The sequence below is a fragment of the Amphiura filiformis genome, chromosome 11, assembly GCF_039555335.1.
Source record: "Amphiura filiformis chromosome 11, Afil_fr2py, whole genome shotgun sequence".
Classification (NCBI taxonomy): Eukaryota; Metazoa; Echinodermata; class Ophiuroidea; order Amphilepidida; family Amphiuridae; genus Amphiura; species Amphiura filiformis.
Genome location: NC_092638.1, coordinates 60,947,926 through 60,969,095, shown reverse-complemented (window position 1 = coordinate 60,969,095; position 21,170 = coordinate 60,947,926). Strand labels below are relative to the sequence as shown.

Genomic DNA, 21,170 nt, shown 5'->3' with positions numbered 1-21,170 from the left:
TGGCCTTATTGCCAGAACAAAAAGGCTTCAATGGCAGACTTTGGCATTTTGCACATAATTAAGGTATCAAGTTGCCTTCAAATGACATTTATGAGAGTGTCAATGTTGCTTCAAAATATTTTTCATATTTTTATGAAAATACACTCAAATGATTTAAAACTGCCACATATACTCAAACACACAAAGGCAAATGTTACGTGAAATAAGTTATTAAAATGTAAAGATACTTTACTTTGGACAAATGTCACACACACAGTATCCCAACCCCATGGAATGACCCATATAGGAAAAGTCATTTCTAGCATGCACAAGAGAATTTGGTGGGCAAATAAAAGCTAGTTTGGGTTTTGGTCAAACCATCAGTTGAAAAAGTTCTGTATAGTTTATGAAATCCAAGGCAAAAGGACACAAGATACAGATTGAGGGTTTTGATGGGTTTGCTGTTCCAACAACTTCCAGCAATAAAACTGTCAAACTTGTTGGGAACTTCAGAATACAACTATTAGGAGTTCTGCTTGTAGACAGAGTATCGTAAAGGGGCTACCCCTTGTCCATTGATATGTGTGTAATTTTCCCTTCTACTTATGGGATGGTGGCTCTGACAAGAATTGTTTACAGTAGGTGGTCCTTTCCTACTCAAGATTCTGTGGCTCCGAAAAGAGCTGATCATGCAGACTGCTCCATGTCCACTGAAATGTTGTTGGCTCTGCAAAGAGTCGTTTATAGTACCCAGTAGGTGTCTTTTCATATTGAAGATCTGGTGGTTCTAAAAAGTTGTGACGGTCAAGGTTAAATATTGGATGGGCAAATTATGGGTGGATGTAGATTTCTAGCAAAGTGAATCTGTAAGTCAAGTTCTTGATATTTGGATATATGAAATTGGATAAATTACTTTTTCATAATCCACTCCGGATCAAATTAAATTAATTGATTCTTTTCCAAACTACGGTGCTAACTTTAAACCAATTATCAATACAAAATTTACATGAGAACACAATTTCAATATTGCACACTTCCCACATATAACAATACAATATACTTTCACATTTTAAATAACAAGACTTCACTTTTTACAAGCATTTTATAAACACTGGCTCAAACATAATCAAAATCCATTAATAGACCCTTTAGCATTCTAAGCAAGCCACCTGACAACTTCACTCATGCCTTCTCCATTCCTTGGCTATTCCATTTAAAATCCACACTCCCCCTGTGGAAGATTTTGGAATATCTTCCACAGGGGGAGTATGTTTTTCAAATGTAATTGGTTACAATTGATCATTTTGAAACTCATACTCCCCCTGTGTTATAGCTTTACCTATATCTTCTACAACTGGAGTGAGTATTTCAAATGGAAGTTACCCAATTGTTTCAAAACTTTTACTCCCTCTGTGGAAGACTTTAGCTAAATCTTCCACAGGGGTAGTGTGGATTTTAACTGGAATTGCCCAATGTCCATTCCTCAGCATCATGTCCCTCATGCCAGCTCACTTCACCGTACTGGCTGTTTGTGGGTGTTCCATCTTGCACCCTCTGACACAAAGTGGATACTTACCATTGCATTCAATGGCAAAATCAAAACATAAATGTGACCTGCTCTGACGAAACCCACCAGAAGTTGCACTCTGCCATTTCAAGATACAGCGAGTCAATGTTGGGAAAGGGGTGAAAAACCTTGTATATTTTGTTTTTCAGTTTTTATTATGTTTTGATTCCTTAATATGTTTACCATTGAAAACAAAATATTCTTTTACATTTTAAGCACCCAAATCTAGCATTTTCTGAGACAAACCCAGTCAAACCCAGCCATTTTTTGTGCCTTTGCCTTTTCTTTATGTGTCGCTTCCCCCCTCCCAGTTGAAAGACCGTAGAATGAGGACCACATGTCCCAGAAACATAATTTTAGAATATCAAATGAAAGCTGAAGACCTATACTAAATGATGACATCAAAAACTCAATTTTCAAAATTAGTGACTTATGTCCGGTTTTGTGGGAGCAGGTAACAAATGTGATGTAATCAAGCAAAATGAGTTGGATGTCGGAAATATTGATTTTGAGCTATAGGCAATTATAGTATTCAACATCCTTTGTATTTAATTGTTCTGCAGAACATTGAAATGACTATATCTCTGGAACCATCAGTCCAATTCTGAAGGGGTTTTCAGTAGTTAAAGTGGCTCTTGTAATGAAATTAAAAACAGAACTTGGATGTTGCTCGAAATCAGACTCATTGCTTGATCACATCACAAATAGGCTATTCCAGTTGAAATCCATGCACCCCTATGGATGACATCACCTTAGTCGCCTACACAGAGATTGTGAATTTTAAATGGGATTACCTGAATGAGTAACTCCATATGAAATATATACCCCCTGTGTGGGAGATTAAAGTAATGGCTTCCATACGGGGTGTATAGATTTCAACTGGAATCGCCCAATTACTGTTTCAGGGGAATCATCTTCCAATAATTACGAAAGAAAGGCAATAATTGGTATTTTCTATGCAGAAAAAATTGACTGGAACTGAAAGGCCCTGTACAAACCAACAGGGAATTCAAGATGGTGTCCCCTTTACTTTGACAGACATATGAAATGGGTTAAGTGTGATAGATGGAACAACCCTGACCAAGAGAATACATGAGTTCTATAAACATGTGCTCCCACATAGTCAAGATCCATTATTGGACCCTTTAGTATTCTCTGCAAGCCACCTGACTACCTCACTCAGACCTTGTCCGTTCCTTGCGCTGGTTTCAAGCACTGTGATTGGCTGAGGAGCTGTTCGCTGGAGGTCCTCTAATCGGAGGAGATATTTGAGTTCACCTAGCTTCATGGTGCGAGGCATGTCTCTGCAATGAATGAACAAAAGGAACAAAATCAAGTTTACACTACGTGTTGAAAGAAAAGAATTTTCAAATTAGGAAACATATTTTCTGTCATGATGGGGAAAAGAGGACAGATTATTGTTTAGTTTAAGGTTATTAATTATTTTAAACTGTTGTGATTTGGTAGTTCACAGCATCTTACTTAATGGTAGTGAGCTTTGGCAAAAAACTGCATTGCTCAATTCATAGCGAGCGTGTAGAAGAATTAAAATATCACAGATATACGCTTATAGGTGCTGCGGTTCTTGAGTTACGTTGTAAAGAGGGCTGAAACAACAACACTTTTGTAAAACTTACATAACTCATAAACAACAATAAATTAAGCACATTTGCAAAGTATACGATTGGTAGAATGAACTTTTGCAAAACATCAAGGTGTAAATTTTCAATAATATATTGATCTAGATAAAGAAAATCGATTTTTAGGTTGCTTCGACCAACAATACCTCGTCTACCCTTAAGGGAAATGAAGGTATTTTGAAAGAAATGAGGAAACATTATTTTTGTCATGAGGGGAAATAAAATCTTGAATTTATGCACACCTCAAAAACCCCTTAAAAAGTTGTTTGGAAATTTGAAACCAAATTTTGACATTTTCTGTAAATTTTAAACACATACCTCCATGCATAGGGTTTGGAATTTTTTTGGGTGCGGTCTTGTGATTTTCTCAATTGTGATGCAATTGTCTCAATGTCTTTCTCTATACAGATTAGTATAAACACACAAAGTACTAACCTACACATTACATAGATATTCCATATCCACAGACACAGGCACCCTACATACGCCCCTCCACACACTCCCACATAATATACACCCCACATGCATAAACTTACATTTTGTTTAGTAGAATAAGGACGGATGCTTGTTGCAGTGGCTTGGCTGATAGTACACTTAACAGCTCTATACATGCAGCTGATATTTGAACTCTGTTAGATGCATCAATCACAAACTGTAATAGAAAATTGAAAAAGTTCAGGGTGGGTCTGGTCCTGTGGTCTGGTCAATGGAAGCAAAATTTATACTTGGTACTTTTTATCTGCATTGGTTTTTGTCACCACCCAATCCAATCTTATACTATAGCGAGTTTATACTGAGCACCTCGCATTACCGCGCTTTCACATTTACCCGCATTTTAATCCCGTCACCTTCATCGGGTCGTTTCTACTGCGCTGTAAATGCAGGGTATCAATTCACTACCCACATATTTAGTGGGGAAGGCGGAAGTCCAGCAAATAGTTTTTGTGACCTTTCAAGGTCAGATTTTGAATGCTCACACTGTATTATAATAGGCTAACTTCTGGTGTCACCCGCACCACTATTAACTAAGGCTGTGACCTATCGGGTAATGACATATTCGGGTACCCGAGGTAAATTTCCCGAAATTCCAAAAAAAAAAAAAAGTTTTTTTTTGGTTTTGTAGTGTCTCTGGACCTAGACCTAAATGCTAGGATCATGGTTGACCTAAAAAAAAAAAAAAAATTGAATTTTGCACATTGTTTTGTAATTTTAATATGAAAATTGATACATAGTTTTCATGTCATAGTCTATTAATGATATCAAAATGCATTGAATTTGAATGCATTTTGATATCATTAAGGTGGCTGTGACGCTGTGTACTCTCAGACATGCATGTAGTAAAAGTGCAATAACTTTGTAATTATTCACAAGAAAACATATAAAAGTATACATTTTTATGAAGGCAAGACATCAATAAATCTTAATATAAATACAGATTTGGGGTAAAAACAACAATTATGAAGAAAATCACAAAAAAGTGAGTTTTTGGCAATATTTGTTAGGTACATCATAACAAAAAAACACTCTTTCCAAAATATTTTATTTTGTTTTTAGCTCAATCTTGAGGCTCCATTCCAAAAACGTTTTTTTATTTTTTTGATATTGGCCTTATTTTTGAGATATTGACCATATAAGGCATCAAAATGAACTTTTAAAATTCAAAACGCCTATTTGCACAAAATGATGCCCAAAATCGGAAATAGACCAAAATATAAAAAATGAGAAAACTGCTTCTTGAGTCGATCATGCTTTTTACGATGATCATATTTGCTTACCTATAGATGCTGTATTTATTGAGTTATCGTAGTACCTAAATCGTCATTTTACCGAGAAAATGAACATTGAAATAATGGCCGTTGAAGTTTAAAGTGGTCACATTTTGCACTTTCATCGAATCTCACAGGAGAAGGCGACAGTTTACTTTTTTGAAACTTATATTACGTGAACATCGGGTAAATCCACAGCCCCTTGAGAAGTTTGAGCGAAATCCATTCATAACTTGATATTTAAATCGGGGAAAGAACTTGAAAAACCCACATTTTATCAGCTAAAACGGAGCCATTTGACCACTAGGTTTTTGTGAAATCAGTGCTTCCGTGGTGTTTCCATAAGATGCGCCACATGATGCAGATAAGTGTCGCGTGTCCGCGTATTTGTAAAGTAACAAATTGCGCGATACGCAACGCGATGAGTTGCTTGCCACGTGTACCTTGCTGGTACAACAAAGATTTTCTTTCCTTTTCAATTTCAAACACGAGTGGAATAGTGAAATAAAATCCTTAAAATATTGCAGTTGGAGTTTACAAATCTGGATTTTCATTCCTTGTATTTATAAAAAACATAACAAGGTACAAACATATCATAAAAACTCAATTTTGAGAAAGAAACAATGGCTAGAGTACACAGCCGCGTTAATAGAGTATGACATGAAAACTATGTATCAATTTTCATATTAAAATTACAAAACAATGTGCAAAATTCAATTTAAAAAAAATTTTTTTTTTAGGTCAACCATGATCCTAGCATTTAGGTCTAGGTCCAGAGACCCTGCAAAACCGAAAAAAACTTTGAAAAAAAAATTTAAAATTTTTTTATATTTTTAATTCGGGTAATCCGTAAATGGAATTTGTATCCGGGTAGGGAAAAAGTGTACATGTACCCGAATATCCAGGCTTGAGTCACTGCCTTACTATTAACCACCTCAATAGGTGGTTGACGGATTCACTCGCATTACCCTGCATTCACCTTCACCCGATCTGTTTCTACTGGGGCCGTTACCGCGTATTCCTCGCATCACCCCGAATTCACTTGAACAACACGCTAATAGTTTTGTGTCAAAATATCACTCTCATTTTACCAAGGAGGCCAATGGAATCAATTGAGACCTGTTCCCACAAATTGAGTTCAGAGAATATCTGGATTATAAGCTTTAAAATGATATATAACTTGACAGGATTGCTCTCTCACTTGGTCTTCAGAAGTCAATATTTCAAAGAAGAATTCTCTTGTTTTCTGGAATGTTCAATGAACCATGGCTTCTTTTCTTTCCTGGCAACTTTCCGCTCATTTTGTGACAACAGCTGTCTCAATTTTAAGTAGGTACATGTAGTATCAGCATTTATAACATCAACTTGCTATGCACAGTGTGTGATATTGCTGAAATCCTTTCATACCCAGTACATCTGATTGCAAAGTTACAAAATTAAATTACAACATTGCCACTTTCCTTCTAAATATTTTATTAGTTTTTTTTCTCCCAATGTTTGCCTATATCTCAATTTCAAAATTGCTACATTCAGCCTGTTTGGATCAGGTTCACATGTTGTAAAGTGATGTGGGAATGAGCTATTCCAGTTGAAATCCATACACCCCCTATGGAAGACATGACCTTCATCTTCCACACAGGGAGTGTGGATTTCAAATGGGGTTACCTGAATGGATGACTCCATTTGAAATCTATATTTCCTGTATGGGAGATTAAGGTCATGTCTTCCATGGGGGAGGGGGTATGGAATTCAACTGGAATAGCCCAATGAGACTGACACAGTGACAGCAATATAACATTTTACTTGATTTGTTGTGAGCAGCATTTTTTTCTTACTAATGATGGTTCTTGAGCTTCAATTGTATTTCTTTCTTTTCTTTTCCTTACAGACCAGCATGCTACTGGCTTTTTATTCATCAGGACCCAAGTGTGTTTTTACACAGTGTGACATTTTAAACAAACAAACATCTTTTTTCAACCTGGGAACATACTATCCCCAACTGTGTGTAAAATATGAAGTTAGTGCAGCTTCAGGCCTCAAAATTCAAATTTTCAAAGGTACTCCCAGGGCACTCATTTCAAGGCCAGTGAGCAAAGGGCATGAATGCCACTATAACTGAACATGGATTTGAAATTGAGGGGCATCAAAGCCAATACTAAGTAAGGGCAATGGAAGTATGGCCTTTGTGGCCTCTGTGGATTTCCAAGCCTGTATACAGCTTATTAATTTATGCAACTTACAATTATGATTGACGCATCACTGAAATAGCTGGGCCAGATAGGGGCCATGGTTCCACCAAGCTCACGCACTGTCAGTTCTTTTCTTTTGTTGATATTAATGTTGGCAAGATTGGTCCCAACCTGAAAATAGTCAGTTACAAAATGTTATCATAAAGCTTTAGAAACAACAACAACAAAAACAACAACAACAAACATTATTAATTTCCTGTGTATAAAAATTTATATTCAAAAATTGTTTTACATTGTTTGTGTGTGTATTGTGTATCAGGATTTATTTCAAAATATATTTCAAATCTTTATATAATTGGCGAAATCAGTAACGCTTTCCCCTAATTTCTGCTTGAAGATGACAACACATTGGGTTTGAGTGGTTCCCGGGCTTTCTCATCTTTTATTAAATAATTTCAGTGTGCAATCTCTATCATTTCTTAATATTCTCAATATATACAAGCGGTACATCCAAATGTTTGGAACCGATCAATTCAATTTTGATATTGATTGAAAGGCCTGCCACTTTGAAATGTAACATTGGATGCTCTTGATGTGACCACAAATGACTGTTTTAGGAAATCCCCCTGGTCTGGTTCTTACACTGACTTACTGTAGGAATAGTGGCAGGAACATCCTCCATTTCTGTAAAAGAGTTCTTGCTGGCATAATGTATAGCAGAATGTTAAGGAAATTAAAGGAATAATAGTACTATGCAATGCATGCGGCTATTTAACCCCATGAGAACTACCTGCCGATTGGCCAAAACGGATATTGTGTCCAATTTTGAACCAATCAAGGAGGGTTCATCTACTAATACTATGCAAGTTACCATAAATAGTTTAAAGCCTGGTCATAATTGGCAATTGAAATGGGCATTTCAAGTTATTTTCCAATCAGAAATGCTGTTAGTGTTAGATGACCAGTAGTGTCCAGGGGTTAAAATGATAAACAAGCAGATCAGTAAATTAGGCAGTGCGTAAAATGTGTCCTCGCCAGAAGGGAAAGTGACCCCAAATTGACCTCACACCTGAGGCTGTTGGCATCACACATCAATGTTCCCAAGGGTCATTGACCTGTGATTGTCATTGTGTCCAAATCCCATTGAAATCCATCAAAGCTATGAGAGAAATCCCGTTTGTAAATATCTGCAAACGAGGACCTCATTCTGCATAACCAGATTTCAATCGACACATTGGGCATCATGGACCTATCGTACCCCACACACCCCCGACAACTTGATCGAAAAGTCTATCCTCAATCCAGGCCACTGATAACTGACGATGGATATGAGGATAAAACGTGAAGCTCAAAATGCATCAGAATCAGTGAAGCATGACAGATTCAGATTCAGATTCAGATTAAATTTATTTCAAATTAAGTGGCCCTGTGAGGGCCAAATTACATGAAATATTACATTTGCATTAATACATTAAAAGACATAAAAAAAAACACATATAAAATATACATAAAAACACCATAAAATTACTCAAAGAAATTAATTGCACTTGTTGAGGCAAAATCTCACACTCACACAGTTCACACACCCCTATATCTCCACCCCCACCTTACATACACCCACACCCAAACTATCAGCCCTCCATATACACACGTACACACCCCCACACACCACAGATGTTCTAAAGAATTTAATTTTATAAAGCAGTAATTACTAAATAACATAACAAAATATTGCACATAAATTGGACCAGCCAAATTATAAGGAACAAATTGAATACATCAAGATAAAATTGCTGTCATAAAATCACAGTTAAAACACACCAGCTGAATATGAACATAATGAGATGCACTAATTAAGTACATGTAGATGAGTGAGATAGGGTATTGAGCTGTTCCCATATCTTTTTGTTTTGGTTCTGGGGACCTGATACTTATTGCACTGTCTAAGGGTCATATTGTGGGTCCTCATATTGTGTGGAAACCATTCTGAGTACCAATCAGATTCGACACATTTTTGAGCAAACTGTGTACAGAGATGTAGTCTTCTATCATTCAAGGTTTGGAGTTCCAACTGATCAAGGGAATCTGTGTAGGATGAGTAATTAGCACCAAGGATAATGCGGCAAGCCCTCTTTTGGATGCGCTCTAATTGATGTGCCTGGTCGTTGACATCATGTAAAGCAATGAAAATTCGGAAGTAAACTAAACAACGCCGATCACAATGAGTACAGAGCCCGAAAAAGTCAATGAATTGTTAGCATGGTTAACTTCTAAATAAATTAGCAAACTTTGCTCTGAGGATACAAGTAAGTCATCAAAATAAATTTCGGTAACATTAACTTCACAAAGAATTGTAAATATACATAACATTGGCGACAATTGAATGACTGAAGTTAATATCTAGTTCCACACTCTATCTTCAATCCACATAGTAACTATCGTGTCGCCACCGCGCCACACCATGGATAGTAGGCTCATTCTTGTATTATGGGGTCCAATGGTGTCCGGTTATGACCGACACATAATTTGCCCTGAATTTTGAAAACTGTAACAGGTATTTGGCCTATTTGTAATTTTTTATACAAAACAAGTGGGTTATTACTAAAAACTTTCAAAAAAGAAATTGTTAACCGCTATTTTTAATTTTTATTACATGTAAGGTCTCGAAAATCATGGACACCACTTGTGACAAAAAAGATCATCTACATCTGGTTGCCTGTTAGTTTCATTTATATATGACCATTGCTTATTTTTTTTGGTCTTATTGAGTGAATAGGATGTATACTAAAATTGTATTATGAAAGAAATGTTAGCGACAAAACATCTGTTAACAAAGACAGCGCTTACGCAAAGTACATATTTTGGTGTCCAGCGTTATGCTTGCGACGTTATGACCGACATGTAAAAATGCAAAATGTGCTATATTTTTTGAAAATGGGGTAATTTGTAAACAACAAATACTTCAAATGATATATTATGACATGTTTAAATATATGACTGACAAATGGAAATTGCAAAATAAGTTGAATTAAAGTTAAAGCTGGATATTGTACGACAAACTGGACACCGAGTTATGACCGACACATGAAAATGAATAATATGTCATAATTTTTAAAAATTGGGTATCTGATAAACAATGAATACTTAAGACAACAGTGTGATATGTTTAGATAAATTTGCAGGTCAAATACACTTTTCAAAGTATGACATAATTACAGATAGCTTGTTATTGTCAGTCATAACTGGACACCAAATATTTTGGTGTCCAGTTATCTGCTACACCACTGGGCACCTTAAATTCTCTCATGTGCACAAAATTGATGTTATAGAAAGTCATCCACTTATCTATTATGCCACACTTGTGCTGGCCCCACATAAAAATGGCAACTTTTAATCTAAACTGACAGAAATTGTACAAAACAGGCCCAATAATTAACTTTTGGGTCAATTTTTGACCATGTATTTTGACCAAAATGCAAATATGCTGTTTTGAAGGTTACAGCAACTTCTTATAATGTTATTTTATTTTTACATTATAAAAGCTCCTAAACCACATTTAACTTGCAACTTTTTAGCCATTTTGGCATTTATATTTTTGTTTAGCAGGGGTTAAAACATGTTTGGTGTCCGGTTATGCGCGACATTTTAGAGTGATTTCTCCACAGTTATGTGCTTCGTACAGATTTCTGGGCAATCATCGCTGAAAATATTTTGCAGATTTTGAAAGTTTATTTAAGCTAACTTTTGACATTAATATTCAATTTTGAAAATTTGACTGTATGTCACACCATTGGACCCCATAATACAAGAATGAGCCAGTAGATAGATTTCTTGATCAAGTGACAACTGATAACTTCCTATCCAAACATGGCTCGCCCTGAACCACCCCCTCCTCCCCAAAGATGACCACTTTTCAATGACAATGCATTTTTACATTATTTGGGTTGTCCTAGTTCCAATACCGACCGTGATGAGTTCCAAGGAGCTATGTGTCGCCAGCGATTTAGCGTGCATTCATCACCCATATTCACATGTACATAGTCATGGAGTGGACTTTTCGCTGCTCATAAAAATCACTCAAAAATCATCTTTTTAAATATTTCTTTGGACAAAAGTTGATGCGTAGAATAAGTTGAGCAATCACAGATGACATACATCAGTGACACAGGTTTCTAAAGTGAGTATTTTACAAGATATACTAATGCAAACTTGCCAAAATAAAACCCTGGAGGCACCCTACGGGAGTACCTACAACTTGAGAACAAGTCCTCAAACGTTCGAAATTTGTAGTTACTACAACTAGGGTTGTCCTGGTTATGGCCATGCAACAAGTTGAACACCATCCGTACCTAACTCTCATCAAAGCTAGACTGGGAGAAATCTCTCAACTTTCTTCAACACAACCTCCACAAATGTCCAGAGAATATCACACAGCAGGCATACACTTCTCTAGTAAGACCAATCCTGGAGTATTCGTGTACAGCATGGGATCCCTATCACAAGAAGCACATTTCCGCCCTTGAATCAGTCCAGAAGAATGCAGCCCGCTTTATGAAAGGGAATTATCAGCGGAAGGCCAGCGTTTCCAATATGCTTCAGGAGCTGAATTGGCCTTCTCTTCAAGACAGAAGATCAGCAGCACGTCTGACCATGTTGTACAAGATCAACTCGGGTGATCTTCCACTCTCCATCCCACGAAGTTTATATCTGTTGATGATATTCCTGACAGAGCAGAAACCCGTAGCCAAAGACCAAACCAATACATCAACCACGGTGCCAGAACCATGACTCAAAAGTATAGCTTCTAACCCCGTACTATCACGCCCTATGATAGATAGATAGGGCGTGATTGAGAGTGGTCGCATTTTTTGGAGCTCCCGTTTTTCTCAAAATTTATTGCATTTATTCTTCACTTTTTGGAAATTTTTCAAATTTTTGCCCTAATTACCATCATCTTTTATCATCCTACACCACATTGACGAACTTTTTGGAGAAATTTCAGACCACCGGAGCAGTATTTTAAACAATTTTTGTTTTCGCGCCACTTGGCTTTTTAACTCACTGGAATTTACGTGGATACCACACCTGTTGTGCAATATTGTGCTGCGTCACGAGATTTCTACCTTGGAAATTCCATCGTCGTTCTGCGGCCTTGATTCTCTACAACTCATCCACCCAGTTTTTAGAAGTTTATATGTGTTATTTTCCCTACGACTTTGAGTGTAAATCAACATTTTTAAAAACCGGACTCGACTTCAACATTTTTGTGTGTTTTTAAATATCGTGGCTTCATTTTAATTGACCGGATCCACCATGTTTTTACTACCTGCATTGGGACGCCGTAGGGGATTTTCGGAATCATACTCCGTGTACTCACTGGTTTGTATGGCATTTTGTGTGACTGGACTGTGTTTGAAGCAAGACCGAGTTTTATCCGAGGAGAGTTACGGTAGGATCTTACCATTTTTTGACACTACTTTCAACCCAATTCAAATACCCGACGTCATGAACATTTCTGGTTATGGTTATGCATCTTCATCACCCCCATCTCTGTGTTTACCCTACAACCTGCGTGAAGCTTATTTGGTTTCATTTTCCTGTGCTACTAAACCGTACAGCGGGAAGGGGCTTTTGTTGAGCTCGACGCCCTTTCTGGGTTTCCCCAGAGGAAGACTGCCGCTTCATTTGTTAATAAACTTGTTGGCTGGAGATATCCAGTTAAACCCTGGCCCGCCCTGAACCAGCTTGCCCAGCTGGTGGAAAACGCGTGGCAGAAAGCCCAAGTACCCGTGTGGACTATGTGGTTATGCTGTTAAAACTGATTGTATCCAATGTTCCACCTGCGACGAATGGTTTCATATTGACTGTTCAGGAGTTTCAGATGATACCTTAAAATTTCATACTGATTACCCAAGTGCTGTTTGGAACTGCCCGATTTGCGACGATATAAATATTAGTAATTTGAGTAGCAACGGTGCGATCTCATTAAATAACTCCTTTGGTATTTTGTCATCATTGAGTTATAGTGACAATTGTACATTACCTGACTTTCAAATAAACTCTGTGCCAGTGGGCCGCTCACGTCCTAGTAAGCCCAAAGTTACGCCAATAAAGCTAACAAAATCTGGCAATTTATGGCATAAAGTTGATCAGCCTACAAAGCAGGGCACATGTAATCCAGTGCCGTTGACGCCACGCCCACTTAGTCACCCGGAGTTTACTACCCTACCTAGTCAACCCAAAGTTACGCCGATTAAGTTGATAACAACTGCCCCCTACACATCTGACTTTCATATTAACGCTGTGCCAGTGGACTCTTCGAGCCCCCAAAAGCCCAAAGTTACGCCAATTAAGCTGACAAAATCTGGCAATTCATGGCGTAAAGTTAGGCAGCCGGTGTTTACAACTCCACCTAGTCAGCCTACAGTTACACCAATTAAGCTGATAAAGTCTGGCAAAAACTGGAGCAGACCTGACCAGGCTACGAACCCTGGTGCAAAGTATGTTAAGAAAAATGGGGATACAAAACATTTCCCAGGAGGATTGAAAGTCCTCATTATGAACTGTAGAAGTATCAAAGGAAAGATTGCTGTGTTGGAAACCGTTATCATAAACGAGACACCAGACATTGTGATAGGTACTGAATCTTGGCTTGACACACATTATTATTCATCCGAAATCTTCCCCAGTTACTTAAATGTTTTCAGAAATGACAGAAATTCGCATGGCGGTGGAGTTTTTATCGCTGTAAACAAGAAAATCCCATGTTTTGAGCGAAAAGACTTGTCTCATCCTGACATTGAATCCCTTTGGTGCCAGGCATCATTGCCTGACCAGACCGCTTTTCTGGGTGCATTCTACCGTCCGCCAGATGAAAAATCTGGTGCGCTGGAAAACCTGGGTGCTAGCCTGAGTGAAATCAACGACAGTGTAAATTCACCGTATGTCATCCTAGGCGGAGATTTTAATGTGCCTGGCCTGTCATGGAAAGAAAGTGATTCGGTTGACTCTAAAAATACCTTGCAAGAGTCACTTATCAGCATGATCCAGGAGAACCACCTTACGCAGCTGGTTGATTTCCCCACACGACGGGACTCGAATGGAACCGAAAACACATTGGACCTGTTAATTACTTCGCATCCTTCATTGGTATCTGATGTTGCGCCATTACCTGGTATCAGCGACCATTGTATCATCAAAGCAAATGTCTCTACCAAGACATTTATTGCCCCCAAGCCCCCACGAAATATTCATTTGTGGAAGAAAGTGTCTGAAGAGGACTTCAAGTCAAAGGCACTTAAACTTCAGGCCGACTATTTCCTTCGTCACCGGATACCAAATCAGTTGAAGACAACTGGGCCTGGTTTCGTGATACTATCTGTGACAATGTTGCTGAAACTGTTCCAACAAAGAGTGTTAAAGGCAACTCGCGTCCACCGTGGTTTACAACAAAACTAAAGAAGTTATGCAACAAAAAAGAGAAATATTACAACAAAGCTAAGAAATCTGGCAAAAAAGCAGACTGGGACAAGTTTGTTAGTGTCAGGAAACAGGTTGATAGATCAATCAGAAGTGCCCACAGACACTTTGTTAATGACATCATGGACTCAGAAAACACCAAATCCTTTTGGCGGTATATTCGCTCCAGAAGAAAAGACAATACAGGTATCCAACCATTAAAAGTTAATGATAAGTTGCTCACCAGTGATATGGAGAAAGCCAAAGCCTTGGCAGACCAGTTTGAAGGAGTGTTTACACACGAAGATGTGAAACCAGAGTCAATGCCTTCGATGTCTGGTGTCCCATTCCCAGACATGCCACCCATCGTTGTTGGGGAAGAAGGTGTGAAAAAGCTGCTTCAAAATATAAATGTTTCAAAGGCTATTGGGCCTGATGCTATACCAAATCAGGCGCTGAAAATGGCAGCTGAAGAACTAGCCCCAGTGCTTAGACATATTTTTCAGCAGTCCCTGGATACGGGGACCTCCCATTGGACTGGAGGAGAGCCAACATTACGCCCATTTATAAGAAAGGACCTACTACCGACCCTGCAAACTACCGACCAGTTTCCCTGACAAGCACATGTTGTAAGCTCCTCGAGCACATCATCGACAGCAACCTAATGACTCACCTATCCAGATGGAACATCCTGGCAGACAACCAACACGCATTCCGTAAATCAAGATCTTGTGAAACACAACTTATTCTGACCTCCCACGACTTAACGAAGAACTTGGATGATGGACACATCACAGACATAGCCGTTTTAGACTTTTCAAAAGCTTTTGACGTGATGCCGCACCGTCGTCTTCTTATTAAACTGGACCACTATGGCATCCGGGGTACCACAAAGCAGTGGATTGAGTCGTTTCTTACAAAAAGACACCAGAGAGTTGTGGTAAATGGAAATTTCTCAGACTGGGTTCCGGTTCTTAGTGGAGCACCACAAGGGACAGTCCTTGGTCCCCACCTTTTCCTCCTTCACATAAACAACATCCATTGTGGAGTGACCAGCACCACCAGACTCTTCGCGGACGACTGTCTTGTTTACAACACCATCAAGTCCCCCGAAGACGAAAACCAGCTTCAGTCTGATCTTAACACCATGGTGAACTGGGCCGAAACATGGGGCATGAGGTTTAACCCGTCGAAATGCACTACCATGCGCATCACTAGGAAGAGGAATCCAGGCGTAACTTCCTACAACATGATGGGAGTCAAGCTTGAAGAGACAAATAATAGCAAATATCTTGGTATTTTCATCCAAAATGACCTGAGATGGAACGCCCAAGTCAACAATGCCAAAAACAAAGCCTTCAGAGTATTGAACTTTCTTAGAAGGAACTTCCACCATACCTCAACTACTACCAAGGAAAAACTTTACACTTCTCTTGTCCGCCCACACTTGGACTACGCATCTGCAGCATGGGATCCGTATACTGTCAAAAACATCACTGATCTTGAAAAAGTCCAGAATGCTGCAGCTAGATTTGTTACCAGTACTTATGGGAGAGACACAAGTGTCACAGCGCTGAAAAAATCTTTAGACTGGCTGCCACTTCAAGAACGTCGCAGAAGAAACAGAATCTCCTGCTTTCACAAGATCCTGAATGGCATCATGGACATTGACCACACCAAATACATCGCCCCAAAGACAGAACGGACCAGAAGAGGACACGACAACCAATACCGAATTTACCAGACCAACACCGACGCTTTCATCAACTCATTTTTCCCACAAACAACTAGAGAGTGGAACAACTTGCCTGCATCCACCATTACTCATCAAACTAATTCAGCTTTCAAGTCTGCCCTGGCTGAATGTAGCGACGTAGGACCCCGACTCCAAAAATAGACCTCTCAATCACACCTCCAGTTAAAACTTCTACAGGGAGTATTTGGAGGTATAGCATCCAAGATCCAAGATCCAAGAACATCCTGCATCCATCATTCAGGAGTCAACATCAACCAAATCGTTCAACACCAAGGTCTGGAGCTACATACAGACACATTCAGCTCAGCTGTACACAGGCGAGCCAGTGGATTCAAACCCAGCCTCATCAAACTAAGCCACTCTGCACTAGCAGCTATTTTTATGCGCACCCTTGGATTATGCACCCTCAGTTGAGTTGTTTTTAAACATTTGTGGCACCAGAACCTGGACGTCGATACCAATTGGTCCTGTCCAGTATTTCTTTAGTAGATGTAGATGCCAGCAACTTTGGCTATCCATGGTTGCAGGTGCGTCCACACGGTCCTAGTGTTGTGCCAGGCCCCATGCATTAAATACAATGTAGTTCATACAGACGATGACGGTGATCACCAGGGCTGTCAACTTTTGGAATTGCTTGGCGTGAGACAGAGGCGTACCGGGATTTTCCGACTCCAATGTTCATTTTGTACCATGATTATTTGAGCCACGGCGCTCAAGAATGTGAAAAGTGGGGGGGTAGGAGCAACAATTTATTCATGACGATGCGTGAGATTTAACTCATTTTCCAGCTTTTTGCGTGAGATTTACTACCTAGGCGTGAGATTGTACTACCTTGGCGTGAGAAAGTGACCCAATGCGTGAGACTCACGGCCAATGCGTGAGAGTTGACAGCCCTGGTAATTTTTTTGCGCGGTGAAAACATTTCTGTTCACCAATGCTAGGTATAATACAAAAAAAATTGAACTTTTTTTGATTCTCATCAAAGTAATCTCATATTAAAGAGCTAAATGAAAGAAAACTGATGAGGCATAAATGAATGTCATACGACATGTGGTTGCGGAGATATGCTAATTTGAATGTCTCATTTTATCAGCCAATTTCCTGTACAAACTTTTTGTGCATGCACATATTAAAATGCTTATAGGCCTATACTGTGCATACTGTACACAATTTTAAGAAACAAGCACTTGCTATTTACCGGTACTGAACTGTAAATGTAATCCTAGATTGATTGAATTTGTATTGATGTGAACATAAGGGCCTATCATTTTCTTTGGAAGGAGGGGGTCCCAAATATACAGGGGGGGGTCATAATTTTTGGAAAGCAAAATAGGGGGGGGTCATAAAATGACCAAAATGTAGGGAGTTGCAAGATGACCACAGATAATGTGTTTATCTTATTCAAAAAGACTGAATACAATTTTAGCCTCTTCAGGGGGTACATGTAAGGTGTATCAGTGGGTGGTGGGGGAGGGGGTCATAAAATTTTGTTGCCAAAATAGGGGGTGCAATTTTATTGATGCTGACTTTTTGTAAATTTGGGAGCCCATGAAAATGATAGCCCCTAATATACTAAATGAACATGTATGAGTAACATTTTGTTTTATTTCTGTTTTCTGATGCAGATTCCAGCTTTGACAGAGGATGGAAACCAGGGACTGTCTTTGGAATTTGCAGGAGAGCATTGAATAGCTCTTCTAGAGCCTTCAAGAGCTGTTTAGAACATTTACAATAAAATGTAATGAGTGAATGGTCAACTAAGGAAAGCTAAAAATCACTCTCCTATATCCGATTTAAGGAGAGCAGTAGAGAGCGATTGCTCTCGCTCTCCTCAAAAGGCAGTCCCTGGGAAACCACAGTGAGGGCCAACAGCACATATGCAAAAATAAAGAAAAACCTATTCAAAAAGATGAAATTTGTGTTGAAGTGTCTTATTTTTTATTTTTTTTGTCATTGAAAAACTCACGGTTTTGATACTACCCACCCGAGTACACCTTTTCACTGATACAAGGGGGGGGGGGGGGGAATTTGTTTGAGGGGGCACCCTTTAAAATGTTTAATTATCATAAGCACTAGCTGATCACCCCCCTCCCCCAGGAAAATGTTTTTGAGCAGGCACCCTTTGGAGCACTGGCTGGCGCATGCTCCCTATTCCGAAGATCATTGCGGAAACTCGAGGGCCAGTTCACTTGATCATCAGAATGGGGTCACTCCTGCTCAAGTATGAACCCCCCACCCCCCCGCCCCCCAGCGTAAGTTTTGTCTTTGAGCAGGCACCCTTTGGAGCACTGGCTGGCGCATGCTCCCTATTCCGAAGATCATTGCGGAAACTCGAGGGCCAGTTCACTTGATCATCAGAATGGGGTCACTCCTGCTCAAGTATGAACCCCCCGCCCCTTCCCCAGCGTAAGTTTTGTCTTTGAGCAGGCACCCTTTGGAGCACTGGCTGGCGCATGCTCCCTATTCCAAAGATCATTGCGGAAACTCGAGGGCCAGTTCACTTGATCATCAGAATGGGGTCACTCCTGCTCAAGTTACCCCCCCATGATGTAGCGTCATAAGAGTACGTCCCCCCATCAATTTGAACATTTAGAAAATCAAATAGGAAAATGGCCAAAAAAAGCGGCCTGTGTGTCCCCCCACCCGGCCATCATACCCGATGTGTCCACAGTGATTTATGCATCTATCATAGCAAAAATCTGCTAGCGCTATGCATGATGGGATAGGAATAGGAAAGGTCAAAATTTGCTTCTTCCCCCGACTCATAGTCGGCACAGAATGAGAATCTATCCCAGCATCCACAGCATGAGCCCATTCAATTAGTATATACACAAACCACGCCGGGTTAAACATGTTCACTCACTGGCAAAAGTCGCTAATTCATACTACACAAAGTCCCCAGTTCACTCACTTTTGCGCAAGGCATCCATCCAATCTCATCAAACCAAACATTTTATGTACAAAAACTACCTTTATTCACCGCGTGCTCCATTTAACTTACCGCTCAACTCCGTTATTTAGATATTTGGAGAGTAATTTCCGAAAAAAATTAGATCGAAATCGTCACTTTCAAACCCACTAGAAAGTCGCCAAAATTTGCCGCGACCACGTGCGAATCATCTGACCTCTTCCGGGTTATGATCAAGTTCAACCTTTTGACTTGACCTTGTAAGCTTTGGAACTGTTTTTAACTCAATCTAATTCCCCCAAAAATTTTTTCAAAAACATCGCCGTAAAATTTACTACCGGTAATGAATTTCCAAAATGGCGCCGGGTGCGCGATTTCCCTATGCTGAGAGAGGCTGAATATTGCGCATGCTCAGGTAAGGTATGCTCACATACCTACCAATGCACAATTTTGGTCAATCTCAGTCAGCCAACTATGAACCCACTAGTGCTCCTGGATAGGGGCAGGGGAAGTACTTAAACAGTGCATATTCATAGTCATACTCAGCAATTTATTTATGTTTACAGACATGTCAATAAAACAATACCAACTTTTAATATTTTTTGAAGTAAGCTTAAAAATAAAAAGGATATTTTGCAATCTCTTAAGCAGCAACGTTTTTCCGACGCCATTTGGACCCAACAACAGACACATACTTAGAAGGTCTCAAATGCTACGGATGATTTTCACGGTTTGATGCACAATATAGGCGAAATTCACCCCAAAACATGAATTTTCTAACAGCAGAATACTCGTCTCCAGGGAGCTGCCATCTTGGAATTTGATGAAATGCATGATGGGATATAGTGAAAGCCGGAAGAAGTTTTATTCACTAAAAATGCTCGCTATTAAAATCTCTTTGCACCAAAAAAGGTCTAGTAAACCACTAAAGCAATGATAAATTTCAGTGAACATATCAGTGACTTTGCATAAACAGATCAAATTATATAAATCCAAACCCATCCAGTCACTGTCATGCCGCTTGGAATCATGGGCTATTTCTAGCAGATGACGTCAGGATTCTCCATCTTGGACCTTTTAACCAGGTTGCCAATTTTGGGAATTCACGCCAATTGGGCGGAAATTGGTTGTCTCTTCGCATCAGTATATAGGGTGCGTAGAAAGAGTGCTGCAGCCCCGCCTGCATCTTGCCATGATTTGGCAAAAGTGTGCAGTATCATACAGCTGTTCTAGTAATAGGAGAGAGATAGAAATATACACGTTACACATAGATTGAATTAATGTACTATTAAAACTATGAAAAATTGAATGCTTTGAATTGTTTGTCTTTGGTGGAAATTTTATGGTCAGTTATCGAGTGTTTCAAATACAAAACAAGTACTTCAGTCACATTATTTCGGTCCTTGAAAAAAAAAAAGATAAAAATTTTTTCCCTACCGACCGACCAATCTTTTGAAAGTGATCTATATGGACAAGCAAACATTTTTTGGCCTTAGTTTCAAATTCCAAAATTTAGCAGTTTTAATTTGTTATTACTTGCGAATGGTACTGCGCCGAATTCCGAAGGTAAAGGTCAAACCTTTCGGATGAGAGGAATATGTTGACACTGCACTACCAGTGTTCTTTACCAAATTGATAAACTTTGAAATGTGACCCCTGTGTTACCCTTTAAATCAAAACCCGTTCAAAAAAAGCTCAAGACACCACTTGTAAAATATGCACCAAAAAAAACAAACAAAAAAAAACAAACCACACTATAGTATACATTTTGTAAGTAAAATGCCTCAATGAGGGGCAGCCTGGGGCGGGAGCCCCTCCGTAAGTTGAACCCTTGCCCCATGCGCTGCCCCCCCCCCAATGAAAAAGGTAAAGTAGGCCTACTTCTGAGAGTTATTAATTCAACTCAT

At 39.3% G+C, this 21,170-nt stretch overlaps 2 protein-coding genes across 2 annotated transcripts in view; both read right to left on the bottom strand.

Annotated features, from left to right (window-relative positions):
• Positions 1–21,170, bottom strand: part of LOC140165105 (T-complex protein 1 subunit zeta-like) — a 328,487-nt gene that overhangs the window by 304,908 nt on the left and 2,409 nt on the right. The gene's annotated exons all lie outside the window — the stretch shown is intronic.
• On the bottom strand, positions 1,811–20,234 carry LOC140165101 (ADP-ribosylation factor-like protein 16). The gene is made up of 5 exons (XM_072188528.1): positions 19,896–20,234; positions 7,794–7,852; positions 7,193–7,312; positions 3,723–3,838; positions 1,811–2,850 (listed from the first exon to the last, which is right to left on the bottom strand). The coding sequence occupies exons 1-5, from the start codon at positions 19,954–19,956 to the stop codon at positions 2,670–2,672; spliced, it is 537 nt and encodes a 178-aa protein (XP_072044629.1). The 5' UTR covers positions 19,957–20,234; the 3' UTR covers positions 1,811–2,669.

Bases quoted from the DNA above. Each gene is read 5' to 3' on its own strand.
- LOC140165101 (XM_072188528.1), bottom strand. From the start codon at position 19,956: ATGTGTCTGTTGTTGGGTCCAAATGGCGTCGGAAAAACGTTGCTGCTT. The intron at 7,313-7,793 runs GTAAGTCAGTGT...GACTATTTTCAG, and splicing joins TTCCTGCCACTATTCCTACA to GTTGGGACCAATCTTGCCAA. The intron at 3,839-7,192 runs GTAAGTTGCATA...TTTCTATTACAG, and splicing joins GTGATGCGTCAATCATAATT to TTTGTGATTGATGCATCTAA.